This window comes from Chrysemys picta, chromosome 16 (assembly GCF_011386835.1).
Source record: "Chrysemys picta bellii isolate R12L10 chromosome 16, ASM1138683v2, whole genome shotgun sequence".
NCBI classification, from domain to species: domain Eukaryota; kingdom Metazoa; phylum Chordata; order Testudines; family Emydidae; genus Chrysemys; species Chrysemys picta.
In genome coordinates, this window is record NC_088806.1 from 31682699 (window position 1) to 31699145 (window position 16447).

The window sequence follows — 16447 nt, forward strand, 5'->3', positions numbered from 1 at the left end:
ATTGAACAGTATAAAACTGGAAAATATTTTATATACTGGTGGTATCACTCTAAAATGTTTTGGGAGTTGTTTGTTATTTAAATTGGATTTCTTTATATTAAACTTAATGTGTGTGTGTGGGAAGGGATAAGGATGTCTTATCTGTATGTTTTAGTTTTCCATTCAAACCCTGGTAACCTTAAAACAGAGATTTATAGTGTTTAGTTAAACTTTTGTTATTATCCATAGTGGCACATCACAGTAGAGTGAAAGTGCTAAACAAAGTCAAGAATCCCTACCTGAAAAAGTGTAGTCTAACAGATATGGATTGTTACTATATGGGCAGTTTTGAGGCAGTCTGTCAGTGTTGCATGTGTTATGCTCTGGGGAATCAGGTGGGTTTTCAGGAGTGTTTTGTGGGGAGTGCATGTTTGCTGTGTTGTTTAGGAGGCTGCATAAAGCATAAATGGTGGTGTTTAGTCACTAAAAGAGTTAAGGGAACAGTTGGGAGTAAAGATTGGGCAGATCAGGGAGCAAGGCCTAAAATATCTTTTCCTCAAGTGCATTATTTCTCTTCTGTTTCCTGGAAGTGGTTATTCATTCCAAGATCTAAACGTGATTTTTCTTTCCTTCCCTAGGCATAGAGCAAAGCAAACAGAAGAAAGTTACTCCCCGTCCAAGTTTCCCTGTGAAACAGAAACCAAAAGAAAAGGTGAGATTGTTGTTGTTTTTTTACTACATATTCAGCAAATTACAAGAATTTCAAAATTAGTTTCTATTGTCAAATACAGGTGTGCAACCCTAACTTACCTTGTTGTGGGCTTTTCATGATTAGGTAAAGTTATTAGTGTGACCAGCATTTTTAGAATTAAACCCAATCAGAATTAAATTCAGTTTCTTGCCCCTGGAATGTCAATCTAAAATAGACTTCAGTTTGATTTCTATCATGTTTCCAGATCCTTTAAACACTTTTAAAGGAAGAAGTTTCCATTACTTGTCCCAAGGGCAGAGTTTGCAGTTTCTTACCCCTCCAGACAAGCCTTACAGATGTAAAAGGCTCCTCCTACCTCCATTGTACCAAGTTCCCAAATTACACAACATGCATTTAAGACATAATTGATGCATGTCAACTTGTTTTACTAAGAAATCTAAGTAACTGCAAAAATGAGTTCCATTTTAACTAACAAAATATGAACAATTTTAATTTTTAAAAACAAGTGTGATGTTTCAAAATAATAATAATAATAATAATGGAGGTATCCCATCTCCTAGAACTGGAAGGGACCTTGAAAGGTCATGGAGTCCAGCCCCCTGCCTTCACTAGCAGGACCAAGTACTGATTTTGCCCCAGATCCCCAAGTGGCCCCCTCAAGGATTGAACTCACAACCCTGGATTTAGCAGGCCAATGCTCAAACCACTGAGCTATCCCTGCTGGTAACTGCAGCTTTTTTTTAATTTCCTTTGAAAAACAAACAAAACTGCCCATTTTTTAATTCCATTTAAAAAAAATGGAAAATTTATATAGACATTGATTACCCACAGAGTTGCCGCAACATAGTAAGTTAAATACCAGCATTGTCTTGGATGACAGAATGTTGTGATTTTAGAATGCAATACGACAAGCATAATTCTGTGCATGAAGTGCTCTAAAAAGGATGTGCAAAACTGATCTTCTGCTCACACTTTCTATAAGAACCTTAGTTCTGAGATGCACTCAGCTTCTTTGTATAAGAATTATCAAAGATTTATTTACTCTGGTCAATCCTTTCGTAAAATAGTTATTTGGGGTTGGGATAAATGCAAATGTCTTTTCTTTACGCTTTAGGAAAAACTTCCTCCAATCAACAAGCCAGAGAACAGCACACTGAATTTGCTCAGTACGCTGTCAAATGGAAGCAGTTCCAAGCAAAAGACACCTACAGATGGGGTCCACAGGATCAGAGTGGACTTCAAGGTAAGGGGTAAAATATCTTGGAAATATTTTGAGTGTAATTGGCTGTAAAATAAACATTTGGAGCGGTTTTCCCCCTCAGGAATGCTATTTTTAACTTTTTTAGTAAGTGATGTACTGTGGTATGCTCTATTCTAAGATGATATCAGTAGGAACCTCAGTATCTCTCTGAAAAGTCTTTCTGCTGTTGGAAGTTCTTCCATCTTCTTTATTACAATGTCAGTGTTGGATGAAGAGACTATTAGAACTTTAAACATAGTTCTCAATATAAGAGCGAGAACGGATGAACAGGAGTTGCATTGTCAAGGAAGTAATTTCATCAAGGTGGAACTGTAAAACCATGACAGCTACTTGAGTAAAGAGAATTGGATATTCTGTTAATCCTGTGCTGTTCACAGCAGCACTGGGATATGTTCGGGAGTTAAACAGTTGAATTTTGCATCTTTTTTTGTACATTAGTCACTTAAATATATAACATAATCAGCACTTTCCTAATCCACCGTGGGAGTGGGAGTCTCTCTTCTCCAGACCCTCAAGAAAAGTTTTAAAAGCAGAGGGTGTACTGAGGTCTTGTATTACTAAGACTTCATACTTTTATAAACTATATTACAGTAAACTGTGAAGTATGATTAGACTAATCAAAACATAGAATTGTGAACATTAGTGTATAAAGTATGCCTTGTGATATGTTGTCCTTCTTATATTCACTAACTAATACACAAACCTGTCAGTTACAGTGGGTCCACTCAGCAAGAATTAGTAAGATGTGACTTCTGTTTTTAATTTATATTATATGACTGGACCTAAGGTATGAGTTTTTAAATGTTTTGAAACTGAAGCTGCTTAGGTACGCTGACTAACAGCAGTTGTGCAAATGTTGTGCTATACTTTTTTTTTTTTTCCTAATGTTGCATTTCTCTTCTGCTTGATGTACTCTTTTGTGCTTTCAGGAGGACTGTGAAGTGGAGAACGTTTGGGAGATGGGTGGGCTAGGCATTCTGACCTCGGTACCTATCACTCCCAGGGTGGTCTGCTTTCTCTGTGCCAGCAGTGGACACGTGGAGGTAAAGCATTTTGTTCTGCTGTTGATCTTAGAATGTTTACAAGCACCGAAGTATTCAGCAATTGTGTATGCATTTCCTTTTTTGTTAAATCATGTTAAACAAGAGGAAATTCAGGCTATAAGCTGTAACTCCATCCTTTGCTAACCCTGTTGTGTCCGACAGTACCTAAACACGTGGTATACGAAATCAGCTACTGTTTGAAGAGTTCTGTAGTCCTCCAAAAGAAGTGATCTGATCTATGTTAGGTATTAGGGTAACATTTTTAAAAACACCTAAGTCCCATTTTCAAACATGACATGGGAACACAAATCTCATTGAAAGTCAGTGAGACTTAGATGCTTTTGAAAATTTTGCCTCACATGTATCTCAGCCTGTTAAAGGTTTCATGCAGTAGGGGATATGTTTGTCCCTGAAAAAAATACCTGTAGTGCTTTGTGACCACCTAGACAGAACAGGACACCAGTTGAAACTTCTGAGTAGGGCTGTCAAACGATTACAAAAATTAACCGCGCGATAATTTGCACTGTTAAACAACATTAATAGAATACCATTTATTTAAATATTTTTGGCTGTTTTCTACATTTTCAAATGTGTAGATTTCAGTTACAACACAGAATACAAAGTATACAGTGCTCACTTTATATTTATTTTTGATTACAAGTATTTTCACTATAAAAAAATGGTATTTTTCAGTTCACCTTATACAAGTACTGTAATGCAATCTCTTTATCATGACAGTTGAACTTACAAATGTAGAATTAATACTGTTTTATTTTTGAATGCAGTTTTTTTTTTCTACAGTGTAAAATTTTAAAGCCTGCAAGTCCACGCAGTCCTACTTCTTGTTCAGCCAGTCGCTCAGACAGATAAGTTAGTTTACATTTGCAGGAGATAATGCTGCCCGCTTCTTGTTTACAATGTCATCTGAAAGTGAGAACAGGCGTTCATATGCACTGTTGTAGCTGGCGTCACAAGATATTTATGTGCCAGATGTGCTAAAGATTCATATGTCCCTTCATGCTTCAGCCACCATTCCAGGGGACATGCGTCCATGCTGATGACAGGTTCTGCTCAATAACAATCCAAAGCAGTGCGGACCGATGCATGTTCAAAACAGAGCAGGGGGCATACAATTCTCCCCCAAGGAGTTCAGTCACAAATTTAATTAGCACATTTTTTTTAATGATCATCATCAACCTGGAAACATGTCCTCCGGAATGGTGGCCGAAGCATGAAGGGGCATACAAATGTTTAGCATATCTGGCACGTAAATACCTTGCAATGCTGGCTACAAAATGCCATAGAAATGCCTATTCTCACTTTCTGGTGACAGTGTAAATAAGGCTAGGTCTACACTACCTGCCTGAATCGGCGGGTAGAAATCGACCTCTCGGGGATCGATTTATCGCGTCCCAACGGGACGCGACAATCGATCCCCGAATCGACGCTCTTACTCCACCAGCGGAGGTGGGAGTAAGCGCCGTCGACAGGAAGCCGCAGAGGTCGATTTTGCCGCCGTCCTCACAGCGGGGTAAGTCGGCTGCGATACGTCGAATTCAGCTACGCTATTCACGTAGCTGAATTTGCGTATCTCAAATCGACTCCCCCCTGTAGTGTAGATGTAGCCTCAGAAGAGGGCAGCATTATCTCCTGCAAATGTAAACAAACTTGTATGTATTAGCAATTGGATGAACAAGAAGTAGGACTGAATGGACTTGTAGGCTCTGAAGTTTTACATTGTTTTGTTCTTGACTGCAGTTCTGTAACAAAAAAAATCTACATTTGTAAGTTGCCATTTCCTGACAAAGAAATTGCACTACAGTACTTGTATGAGGTGAACTGAAGAATACTATTTCTTTTGTTTATTGTTTTTACAGTACAAATATTTATAATAAAAAATATACACTTTGATTTCAGTTACAACACAGAATGCAATATCTATGAAAATATAGAAAAACATCCAAAATATTTAATAAATTTCAGTTGGTACTCTGTTTAACAGTGCAATTAAAACTGCGACATGGGTGCTTAAAGTGGTTTGTGTGTGAATTCCAGTGTAAAATATTTGAATGCAAATACTTGTTCTGTGAATTCTAAACCAGGGTTAGAAACAGAATAGAGAGCAGTTGGGTTTGGTTGAGAAGTCAACAGTGTTTGACATGCTGATGTTTTTTCCCCCTTGTAGTTTGTGTATTGTCAGGTCTGTTGTGAGCCCTTCCACAAGTTCTGTTTAGAAGAGAGTGAGCGCCCTCTGGAGGACCAGTTGGAAAACTGGTGCTGTCGTCGTTGCAAGTTCTGTCATGTATGTGGAAGACAGCATCAGGCAACAAAGGTACTATGTGATCATTTTGAGAGTGCTGTTTTCTTTGCCCATCATAGAATCATAAAATCATAGACTATCAGGGTTGGAAGGGACTTCAGGAGGTCATCTAGTCCATCCCCCTGCTCAAAGCAGGACCAATCCCCAATTAAATCATCCCAGCCAGGGCTTCGTCAAGCCTGACCTTAAAAACCTCTAAGGAAGGAGATTCCACCACCTCCCTAGGTAACCCATTCCAGTGCTTCACCACCCTTCTGGTGAAAAAGTTTTTCCTAATATCCAACCTAAACCTCCCCCACTGCAACTTGAGTCCATTACTCCTTGTTCTGTCATCTGGTACTACTGAGAACAGTCTATATCCATCCTCTTTGGAACCCCTTTCAGGTAGTTGAAAGCGGCTATCAAATCCCCCCTCATTCTTCTCTTCTGCAGACTAAACAATCCCAGTTCCCTACTTCCAGGAACTCTGTTTAGTTTAATTTATTTAAATCATTTAATATAGGACTGTATGTTTTGTGGGCTTAGTATTGGGATAAAGAACCTTTCAGTGCATGTGACAACATAGGATTGTCATTCTGGTGAATTCAGATTGACTAATTTACATATGACCTATTCCTGGCACACTGAATATTGAATCTAGTGTAAAATGGATTTTTGCATTTCTGTAGCAGTTGTTGGAGTGTAATAAGTGCCGAAACAGCTATCACCCTGAGTGCCTGGGACCAAACTACCCAACAAAACCCACCAAGAAAAAGAAAGTTTGGGTGAGTTTGCTCTGCTTGATTTATGGTCATTAGGAGCTACCAGCCAAAGCTCAAGCTAGTCAAACTGCAGATCTTTGATACATGATGGGGTTTCTTAGAATTTGTAATTCTGTCATAGTCTGTGTACAGCCTATTAAAGGGTGCTTACTGTTTTATAAGGTAAATTTGAAAAAGTTTTATTATTAAAGACTGGCTTTTGAATGCTCTCATGGTGAATGAACTCTCTAGCATTGTGTGAATGAAGAAGGACAGGGATACAAGAGGAGACACCTGTCTTTTAGCCTTATTATGAATCCTCCTGAGCAAACTGTGTGGACAGGGGCCAGGGAATTCCCTTATATTAGTAAGTAAACACATAAGATTCCATTCTGACATTACTGTCAGTGGACATCGGTATGGTGATGGGTGTGAATGGGATTAGTGTGCTAGACTGTTCCTTGTATTTCAGGTTGTTAGCTCTTTGGGGAAGGGACTGTCTTCCTCTGCACAGTGGCTAGCACATTTTGGATACTACTGTAATATAAATAAGGGTTTTATGCTAGTATACCTATGGCTTTGTCAACTTTCTACATTAGCCCTGCCTAAAATAAGAGGTTGTACTGAATGTCTTAAGAATTTTGTCCTTGTCAAAACCATGGTTGTTTTTTGTTTGTTTGTTTTTTTCAAATTAAAGAAAGGTTTGAGATTAATTGTACCACAATTTCTAATGGCAAAAGTGCTAGACTAAAGCATATTTTTCTGTTGCATGGTCAGCTTTTTACCATAAGGAGGGAAGCATCTTCTCTGCTACCGATGTTGTCTGAAGTGAGGGAAATGCCTAGCCATCTAACATGGGCCCAGAGATGCATATATGTGGGATTCATTCACTCACACTCACGTTAAATAATAAAAATTGTGAAATGGATCTTTAGAACCCTCAGAAGATAGCAAAGATGCTAACTCCTGTCAATCTCTGTCCCCTCTTACAGATCTGTACCAAATGTGTTCGCTGCAAGAGCTGTGGTTCAACAACTCCAGGCAAAGGATGGGATGCACAGTGGTCTCATGACTTCTCACTGTGTCATGATTGTGCCAAACTCTTTGCTAAAGGTACAAAACAGTTGCAGTTGCAACATTGTTTATGGTGAATGTAGTTTGAAGCTATTCGCAAGGCGATCACAACCATTGTAAGGAAATGTTATCACAGAATGAAGTGATGGCCTATGAGGCAGTTGAGCAGTGTTGCTGATTCCAAGCTATAGTGCCACTCCAGTGTCATGGCCAAGAACCAGTGAAATCATAAACTATGGACGCTTTTGGTATGTGAAATCAGGGGAAGTAGGGTTGCTTTTTACAGTGGTTAACCAAGGAAAGTCAACACTGCCTCTTAGTGACAGACTTTGGGACTTCCATATAATAAGCACTATAAATTGTTGCAGGGTTTATTTCAGAACTGTTGTCTAAAGATCCATACCAGCAGTGGAGAAGGGGCTACAAAATTTAAGACCGGATCATGGCCTGATTTAGACCATGTCTATATGTATAGCACTGCAGTGGTGCAGCTGTGCCAGGGCAACACATGTGGTGAAGACGCTCTAGGCCAACGGGACAGAGCTCTCCCGTTGTCATAAAAAAACTACCTCCATGAGCAGGATAAGCTATGTCAGTGGGAGACGCTCTCCTGCCAACATAGCACTGTGCACATGAGTGCTTATGTTGGTGTAATTTATGTCACTCATGGGGGTGGAATATTCACACCTCTGAGCAACATAAGTTTTGCTGGCATGGGCTGTAGTGTAGACATAGCTAAAAAACCAAATACTTTGGGTTAGGTGACCTCTTCCTCTTCCTCAGTCTCCCATGTCAGTTCAGGATCTGAATCTAAGGGGTATGGATGATAAGGGGAGGGGTAAATGACTAGATCCTGGTAGGAAATTAAGTTTATCCCACTTGCCAGATTAGCAGGATAGGTTTTTCTGTCTTATTTTGCCTGTAGAAGTATATCTTTTTCTCTTTCTCACTTTTCCCTACAAAGCTATCTGGTCAGTCTTTTATTTTGTTACAAATCTTGCAATAAAGGTAAAAATGTAGTGCCTTCTTATAGTGGAATTGTAAGACCCACATGGACTGTAGTGTATTTTTGTAGGCATTCTTATTTTTACTGTGTGTTGTAAGGGTAGAAGTAGGAGCAGTTTACATTTGTGCGGGAAGATTTCAGTGGGTTTGCTTCTCAGAAATATAGTAAGCAGCCAGACAGCCTTTGAGATGTGCATGCAGCAGCTGGAATGATGATTGAAGGTCCTGGCTTATTTACAGGAAACTTCTGCCCACTCTGTGACAAGTGCTATGATGACGATGACTATGAGAGTAAGATGATGCAGTGTGGGAAGTGTGATCGCTGGGTCCACTCCAAATGTGAAAATCTTTCAGGTGAGGCAAATTGTCTTTACTACTCAGCAGGCTCTCCTTGGCCCCTGGACCAATAATATGGCTGCATTAAAAGTTTCCATGTATGGGTGTTGCCACTAGACTACAGGGATCAAATTGTAGACATTCCTCACTACTAGAGTGTATGTTGGGCGGTATTTTAAGAAAAATATTGATCTTCCTACAGTTGAATCCAGGTTTAATACTGACAGTTTTCTGCAAATTTTGATATCCTCCTTCACAAGCTACCTAACGTAATAGCACCGTAGCTGAGTTCCACAGTTACTCTCTATGCAAAGATCATAGAATCATAGAAGATTAGGGTTGGAAGAGACCTCAGGAGGTCATCTAGTCCAACCCCCTGCTCAAAGCAGGACCAATTCCAACTAAATCATCCCAGCCAGGGCTTTGTCAAGCTGGGCCTTAAAAACCTCTAAGGATGGAGGTTCCACCACCTCCCTAGGTAACCCATTCCAGTGCTTCACCACCCTCCTAGTGGAAAAGTTTTTCCTAATATCCAACCTAAACCTCTCCCACTGCAACTTGAGACCATTACTCCTTGTTCTGTCATCTGCCACCACTGAGAACAGCCAAGCTCCATTGATTGTTGATGGGAAAGACTGGGTATCGCTAGACAAAGCAAGTGTGGTATATAGAGTGGTTCCTTTTTTCTTTTTTCTTTTTTTTTTTTTGGCCTCTCCCTTTACCACTCCTCTAGTTAAGCAGCTCAGGTTGTGTTTGTTACTTTTTTTTGTCTCCAGATGAGATGTATGAAATCCTCTCTAACCTTCCTGAGAGTGTGGCATACACTTGCATTAACTGCACAGAGCAGCACCCTGCCGAATGGCGGCTGGCACTGGAAAAGGAGCTGCAAGTTTCTTTGAAGCAGGTTTTAACAGCCTTGTTAAATTCCAGGACTACCAGTCACTTACTACGTTACAGACAGGTGGGTTCACCTCTGCGTTGAGCACAATTTTATGAGTTGCCCATCTCCAGATTGAGTTCTACTGTTGCTAGATGTCTTCTTTTGGGAAGTTGATTCATTGTACTTGATAAATCAAAGTATATGTAATTAAGTTTTTATTTTATATGGTAATCTACGTAGGTAGACATGAAGGATATATAATCTTTAAATTAGTGTAGGACAAGTGGTGTTTTAGGGAGAGGGGGAATTTGGGACTTCAGCAGTAACAATGTCTCTGACTGAGGGTGGAGACTTTATGGTTGTAAAAAGTGGTCAGACTTGTGGAAATGAATTTGTGTTCCCACAGCTGATCACTGCCCTTTGCACGTGAACAAGCGGCTACTTGCACCCATGCTAGGAAATGTAATAAATTGTGAAAATCCTTGCAGAGGTGCCGGGGAATTGCCCCTGTGTAGTTCACAAAGCTGTGTTTTATGAATTGGGTCTTGTTGCTGCTTAAATTCAGCAGTGAAATTTCGGAATGTATTCATTTTAAGCTCTGCTGCCGAATGATTTTGCTTTCCTGTCCAGGCATCGTTATGCATGTGTTTTTTGCCAAAGTTCTGGGATAGCCTCCCTTTTGTGCACAGTACGGTTGAATTGCAATAATGGGATAATAAAATATCAAAACTTCCCACATATGCTTATCATTTCCTGTGTGAAGTGACACTGTGGAACTACATTATAGGGCAGTGGAAGTTTAGGTCTCTTGTTTTGTATTCCCTACTCTGCCACTGTGCAACCCAGGATAAGTCCCTTCCCCACTCTACCTCATTTTATCCTTCTGTAAAATGGAGTCTGATTACTTACCGCACAGGATGACAATAGGCTTAATTAACGTTTATAAATCACTTTGAGGAACAGCAATGTACAAGTACAAAGTATTACGTGAAGGCAGGGTGTTCCGCAGGCATGTATTTGTGTGGCTGCATTTCTGAATGGTCTGAAAATTGGTCCAAAACTTTGGCAGCTTGCCAGAAAGTTATTTTGTACAGCACAATAGGTGAGCATGTTATTTTGGATAAAAATGATCAGTTCATGCCTTAAGAAGGAGTCTAAATTAGACACTAAACAGAAAGATAATAAATAGGAGGGTGTGAGCGAGGGGAAAGAATAAAGATTATGACCGTGAAATAGCAAAAGGAATTATTATTGTAGATTGCACAACATTTTAGTTCCACAGTGAATTATTTAATACAATTTGGTGACCATGTCTGAATGAGGAGTAAGGGTAGAAGTCAGCAGTAGGAATCAGTTTAAAAAGAGAGTCATTTTTCCCATTTATTTTTTTGAGGAGGACTCAGAGCTTTGTCCATTGAGCCTACTGTTCTTCCTACTAACATGTGACTTTGTTTTGTCACCTATCTTCATTTCTGCAGGAAAAAGTTAGTGCCTTTAAGTGTGACTCTCACTCAGTATAACGCTGGATATAGAATGTTTGTCCTTTTCCTTTGAATGTTAACAGGCAGCCAAACCACCGGATTTAAATCCTGAGACAGAAGAGAGTATCCCATCCAGAAGTTCTCCCGAAGGTCCAGATCCTCCTGTTCTAACAGAGGTCAGCAAGCAGGAGGAGCAGCAGCCTCTGGACCTGGAAGGAGTGAAAAGAAAAATGGATCAAGGAGGTTACACTTCCGTGGTATGTCAAAGTTAGGGGGTAACTTCTCATTCTTGTTATAATTGCTCAGTTATAATAAATCCCCTTTTCTGGTGACTATAACGCCATCTTTGTGAAGTAGCTCATAGAATGCCTAAGTCCGATCTTTATTGAACAAGGAAACTTTTAAAAATATTAAATAATATTAAAGGGAAGCTTTTAAAATATTAAATTTACACCATTTTGTTGCATGTTGTTTTACACTGAGAAGGCATTTAGTTACAATTATTTCTGTTGCTGGTGAAAAATCTGTATCCAAGAAAACAGGAGGAGAGGATACCTTTTGTGTGTTACTTCTAACTAAATATATATAGCTCAGTGACTTCATTGATTTTGTTTTCATCTGAGTTCTCTGGAAATTAATTATTCATATTTAGAAGGAAGAGAGTCTTGGGAGCAGTATATGTAAAAATGCTAATATAACTGAATCAGCTTGCTATGTAAGGAACCAGCATTGAATAATGTGATAATCTTACCAATTTTATTTTTTTCAGAAGCTTTTTCATTTTAAGATAATCTTGCCTTTGAATGCATATTCTATTTCCACTGCAACCACAGGCCGTGTGTCTTTAAAATAACCGCAAAACTTGACCAAGACACTGTATAAAATGGCAGTTTAGTTACCTCATAAGATCTGTTTTGCTTCTCTTGGTATTGGGTGAGGGAAAATCATGTAAAGTTCCACATCACTTAGAAGCAACCCCGCCAGTCAATTCGCAAATCATTGTGCAACTTGAGGTGTAAAGGGGGCAAGATCTGAGCTTTTGAGGAGGAGCATCCCATTCCGTGGGGGCTTACCATGCAGACTAAGAATTTGGAGATGGCGCAGGTGTGCAGAAGAGGGTAACGTTGATATGAACTGTGTGTTTTCTTGTAGTTGGAATTTAGTGACGATATTGTGAAGATTATTCAAGCAGCCATTAATTCAGATGGAGGGCAACCTGAAGTTAAAAAAGCTAATAGCATGGTCAAGTCCTTCTTTATTCGGGTGAGGAATACAGTTTATTTTTAAATGCTGCTTTCTACGTAATTACCTCTTTGTTTTAAAATTTAAAAAAATAAAAATAAAAAAAAAAGTTTGTCCCTTGATTCCCAAACTTCCAGATTAGCTGTTTGTGCTGCCACTGGAATTCAAAGAGTTCATCACATTCTGTGTACTTAGCATCTTTCTGGTTAAGCTATTGGTTAGTTGGCTGTCCTTGGGAAATAAGTTAGTACCTTGGCACAGTTCTCAACCTTAATGAAGTCTTCTTGGCTGACCTGAGATCTGCACATTTGCTGTGGATTTTGGATGAATTTCTTTGATCTTTTCATTAATATTTTCTTATATTTTAATTTAGCGTTGTTTTTATTTCAGCAAATGGAGCGTGTTTTTCCATGGTTCAGTGTAAAAAAATCCAGGTTTTGGGAGCCAAATAAAGTAACAAGCAAGTAAGTAACTGTTCTGTATCCAGAAGCAGCACCCTGCAGTTTGTCAGCTGTCAAAGCAAAAAAAGAACAAGACATGCTGTTAGTTAGTAGTAAAAAAAAAACAGTCAAATTCCCAGATGGGTTTATTGGATGCATTTTGTGCTTCTGAAGCTGAGAGACTAAAAGCATGATATAGAGCCTGGTTTTGTGTGTGCTGATGTGGTGTGAGCTGCCCTCTGTCTAGCATCGCCTTCGTTCTGTGTTTATATCATCCCTGAAGGAAACAGACGACAGCAACACAAATGTTGAAATGTAACTGATTGGTAGTAGTGATTAGTTGAGAGCAGAATACAGGTTTTAAGTATTGAAAGGAACTGTAACTGGATACAGACTGTAGGTTGTTTACAGTATCCAGGTCACTTGGTAGAGCCAGGTCTGACCGTTGACTCCTCTTTACATTTTCAGCAGTGGGATGTTGCCGAATGCAGTGCTGCCCCCTTCACTTGACCATAATTATGCTCAGTGGCAGGAGCGTGAAGAGAATAACCACACTGAACAGCCCCCTTTGATGAAGAAAATCATTCCAGCTCCAAAACCCAAAGGGCCTGGAGAACCAGATTCACCAACTCCGCTGCATCCGCCGACACCACCTATCTCTAGTAAGAAACCAGATCCCTGTAGAGGTGACCCAAACCCTGATGTGCCCATCCTTCTCCAAAATCTTGAGAGCCAAGGGGTAGACTGTATTAGCTCCACACGGAGACTTGTACATGTTCATTCTTTGAGAGAATTCTTGGGTGTATTTGAATAATCTGTGAATGGGTTCATGGTCTCTTGCTAGTTCAGCCCTTATCAAGCAATCAGCATATTTGCTGTTTGCTGGAACTGATTGAGGCACATCCAGGATCCTGGCAGCTCCACTCAAGTAAACTGGGCACAAGGGCCGGCTGTAGGGAGAGGAGAAGAGGGCAGCAGGACCTAGGCTGCTGGGGTGGGAGGCAGAGAGGAGAATGGCAGGGACACGATACAGAAGGCAATATGAAGTTGCAGAGCAGTGCCGGGGCAGAAGAAGAACAGCTCCATTAAGGACACCAGGAGCTGCAAGGATAGTCACCACAAGCGAGATCAAAGGAGGCTCCAGTTGGTCATGGGAGCAGCCCTATATCATGGGACTATTACACAGGAAGTCTCAGCCCTTGGGGTGGTGTCTGTCTTTTCTTCATCCTTTTTTCTCTCCCTGCCCATGAGGAGGGGGAGGTCAGGGGACTAGGTGTGAGACCTGACATTCTACTGGTCCCTCTACCTGTCTCTTCTGGGTCAGGAAGAGACAAATACATAGAAATGCCTGGCTTGAAAGGAGGCTGCAAAGGAACACCTTAAAAGAACTTAACCTGAACAGTTGTCTGGGATTCCTCTGCTGAGCCATGGCCAGTATCATGTTCATTTCTCCCCAGAAAGTGGCCCTGTAGCCCCTGAGGTCTGCCTTACTGACCCTGGTCTTTGGTTTGAAACATTCAGGCTAGTAATGAAAGCTGCATATGCTGCTATTTGACTCTTCTACATTTGTGCACTTAAAACTCTTAAACTGACAAGTTTTCTAAATAAGTATTTCCCTCTCCCACTCTCTCTTTAAGAACCAGTTGCCAAGAATAAACATTCTTTCTTTTTGCTATAAGGCTCTGATAGAAGCCGGGAGGATAGCCCTGAACTTAATCCACCTCCTGATGTGGAAGACAATAGGCAGTGTGCACTCTGTCTGAAATATGGTGATGATAGTGCTAACGTAAGTATCTGCACAGCACTCTCTCTATAATAGTGACAGAGTATGACGATGGATTGTCCTTTTGAGCTGCCATTGGTAACAGGATAGATGCTTACTGATTTCTCTGGTCATAGTTAATATTAAAGTAGTATTGCTTGCATTAGGTCAAAAAAACCTTTTTCTTTAAGCCTGGTTTGTTCTGATCAGGAGTGTGGTTTGGTTTTAATTCCAAATTTAATTTAATTTTATTTATTTATTTTTTATTTTTTTGGCATTTTAAGAGTCACTCTTTTGTTACGAGTTCACGAAATAATGCATAGAGGGAAATTATGAGCTGCATTTATTTCCGATGAAATTTCTGATTCTGGGACACAGACAGAAAACCTGTAGAAACAAAAGTTTAATTTTTCAGCTTCCAATAGCACATTGAGCATATAACAGGTTAAAATTGGAGCTTAACTACTATTTAGGCTGTCCTTTTTTTAAACTGAGATTACTGCTAATTTGCTAAACTTCCTTTTTGGGTGGATTGAAATCCAGTGCAAGTGGAAATTTGCTGGGATCTTTGTGCATTGCTGTACCTTAGGACAGTGGTTTTCAACCTTTGTTGAAATGTCTAAGATTTCGAAAGGAGTGCACACCTCCCAGGAGTCTGCAAATGAAAAAAGATTGAAAACCACTGTCCTAAGGAATCTTTGAAAAACTATTTATTACATGTTTTTCTTTAGGATGCTGGACGTCTCCTGTACATTGGCCAGAATGAATGGACACATGTAAACTGTGCTCTATGGTCAGCAGAAGTGTTTGAGGATGATGATGGGTCTCTGAAAAATGTACACATGGCTGTGATCAGAGGGAAGCAGTTGGTGAGTATAAGCAACTGTGGCTTGGTTAGGGTTGAGACTGGAGTCCATCTAAAGGAATTCTTGTGGGTTTTTTCCCTCCTCTCCCTTCCTATTATTAATGTAAGTTTTACCACTGTCTGTAACATAGAGTATGTTCTCTAACTAGTCCTTCGGCTGGCTGGCTGGCATTTGAAAGCCTACTTTTCATCCTGATGCAGTGTGAACTCCTGGTATAGAAAAATGTTGGAGACCAAAGGGTTAATTTGCTTGTAATAGGAGGGCAACACTTTATGGACTCAGAATTTTACAGGGGAATCTCCCATGAACAAATTCTTTGTGAGTTCAGCACTTAAGAACCATGGCAACAATGAGGGATGTCAATTGCACAGCTAAATGTTGCACTAAAATATGAAATGTATAACTACATACTGCACTGTGACTCCCTTCTGAGAACAAACGTTACTACATGACCGCAGGAAGGGGGATCAAAGCCTGAGCCCAGACAAGCCCCACTGCCCCAGGCGGAGGGTCCAAAGCTTGAGCCTCACAACCCGGGCTTGGGCTTCAGCCCCAGGCCACAGCAAGTCTAACACCAGCCCTGGCAACCCCATTAAAATGGGTTTGCAACCCACTGTGGGGTCCTGACTCACAGTTTGAGAACTGCTGCTATATATAGTTAGGACTTTCTGGTTCATCTCTGTCTGCATTTGCCTTTAGCGGGGAGGGATAGCTCAGTGGTTTGAGCATTGGCCTGCTTAGCGCCCAGGGTTGTGAGTTCAATCCTTGAGGGAGCCACTTAGGGATCTGGGGCAAAATCAGTACTTGGTTCTGCTAGTGAAGGCAGGGGGCTGGACTCGATGACCTTTCAAGGTCCCTTCCAGTTCTAGGAGATAGGATATCTCCATTAATTTAATTTAATTTTAATTTATTTAAAAATTTGATTCTAGTGAGGCTTGGGTAAGAGAGAGACGCTATTCCTAGATCAAAATTCCAGGATAACTGGGCTGAAGAGTGTTAGTTCAAAATAAGTTATTGACTGAGCCAAAATGGCTGCTTGCCATTTGTGGATGTTCATAAAATCCAGGATAGGTTGGTTACTCTTTAGAGATCTCACCTACAGAGAGAGACATCATCATAAACTCTGCAAAAGGTTTTTCTAAATTCTGACCAGACTTGGAAAATGGAGTAACCTTCTTATTGTGACACAGTGGCTGCTTTCTTTCTAGAAGAAAGGAAATGGGGCTGAAGGCAATGGCACAAATCAAATTGAAGTAATCTGGCCAAATCTTGGTATTGCATCATTTCCCCCTAAACAATGATTTTC

The 16447-nt window shown here is 40.2% G+C and overlaps 1 protein-coding gene across 10 annotated transcripts in view; it reads left to right on the plus strand.

Annotated features, from left to right (window-relative positions):
- KMT2A (lysine methyltransferase 2A) overlaps positions 1 to 16447 on the plus strand; it is an 89390-nt gene that overhangs the window by 48892 nt on the left and 24051 nt on the right. For 9 of the 10 annotated variants that reach the window (XM_005299774.5, XM_065570267.1, XM_042851807.2 and 6 more), the window contains 14 exons: positions 618 to 691; positions 1806 to 1934; positions 2882 to 2995; positions 5181 to 5327; positions 5984 to 6079; positions 7048 to 7168; positions 8375 to 8488; positions 9247 to 9431; positions 10915 to 11088; positions 11984 to 12094; positions 12464 to 12537; positions 12982 to 13175; positions 14193 to 14299; positions 15007 to 15144. In XM_005299774.5, coding sequence (XP_005299831.2) covers positions 618 to 691; positions 1806 to 1934; positions 2882 to 2995; positions 5181 to 5327; positions 5984 to 6079; positions 7048 to 7168; positions 8375 to 8488; positions 9247 to 9431; positions 10915 to 11088; positions 11984 to 12094; positions 12464 to 12537; positions 12982 to 13175; positions 14193 to 14299; positions 15007 to 15144 — 1778 coding nt within the window. The remainder of the gene's footprint in view (positions 1 to 617; positions 692 to 1805; positions 1935 to 2881; positions 2996 to 5180; positions 5328 to 5983; positions 6080 to 7047; positions 7169 to 8374; positions 8489 to 9246; positions 9432 to 10914; positions 11089 to 11983; positions 12095 to 12463; positions 12538 to 12981; positions 13176 to 14192; positions 14300 to 15006; positions 15145 to 16447) is intronic. The other variant, XM_005299775.5, reaches the window with a different exon arrangement.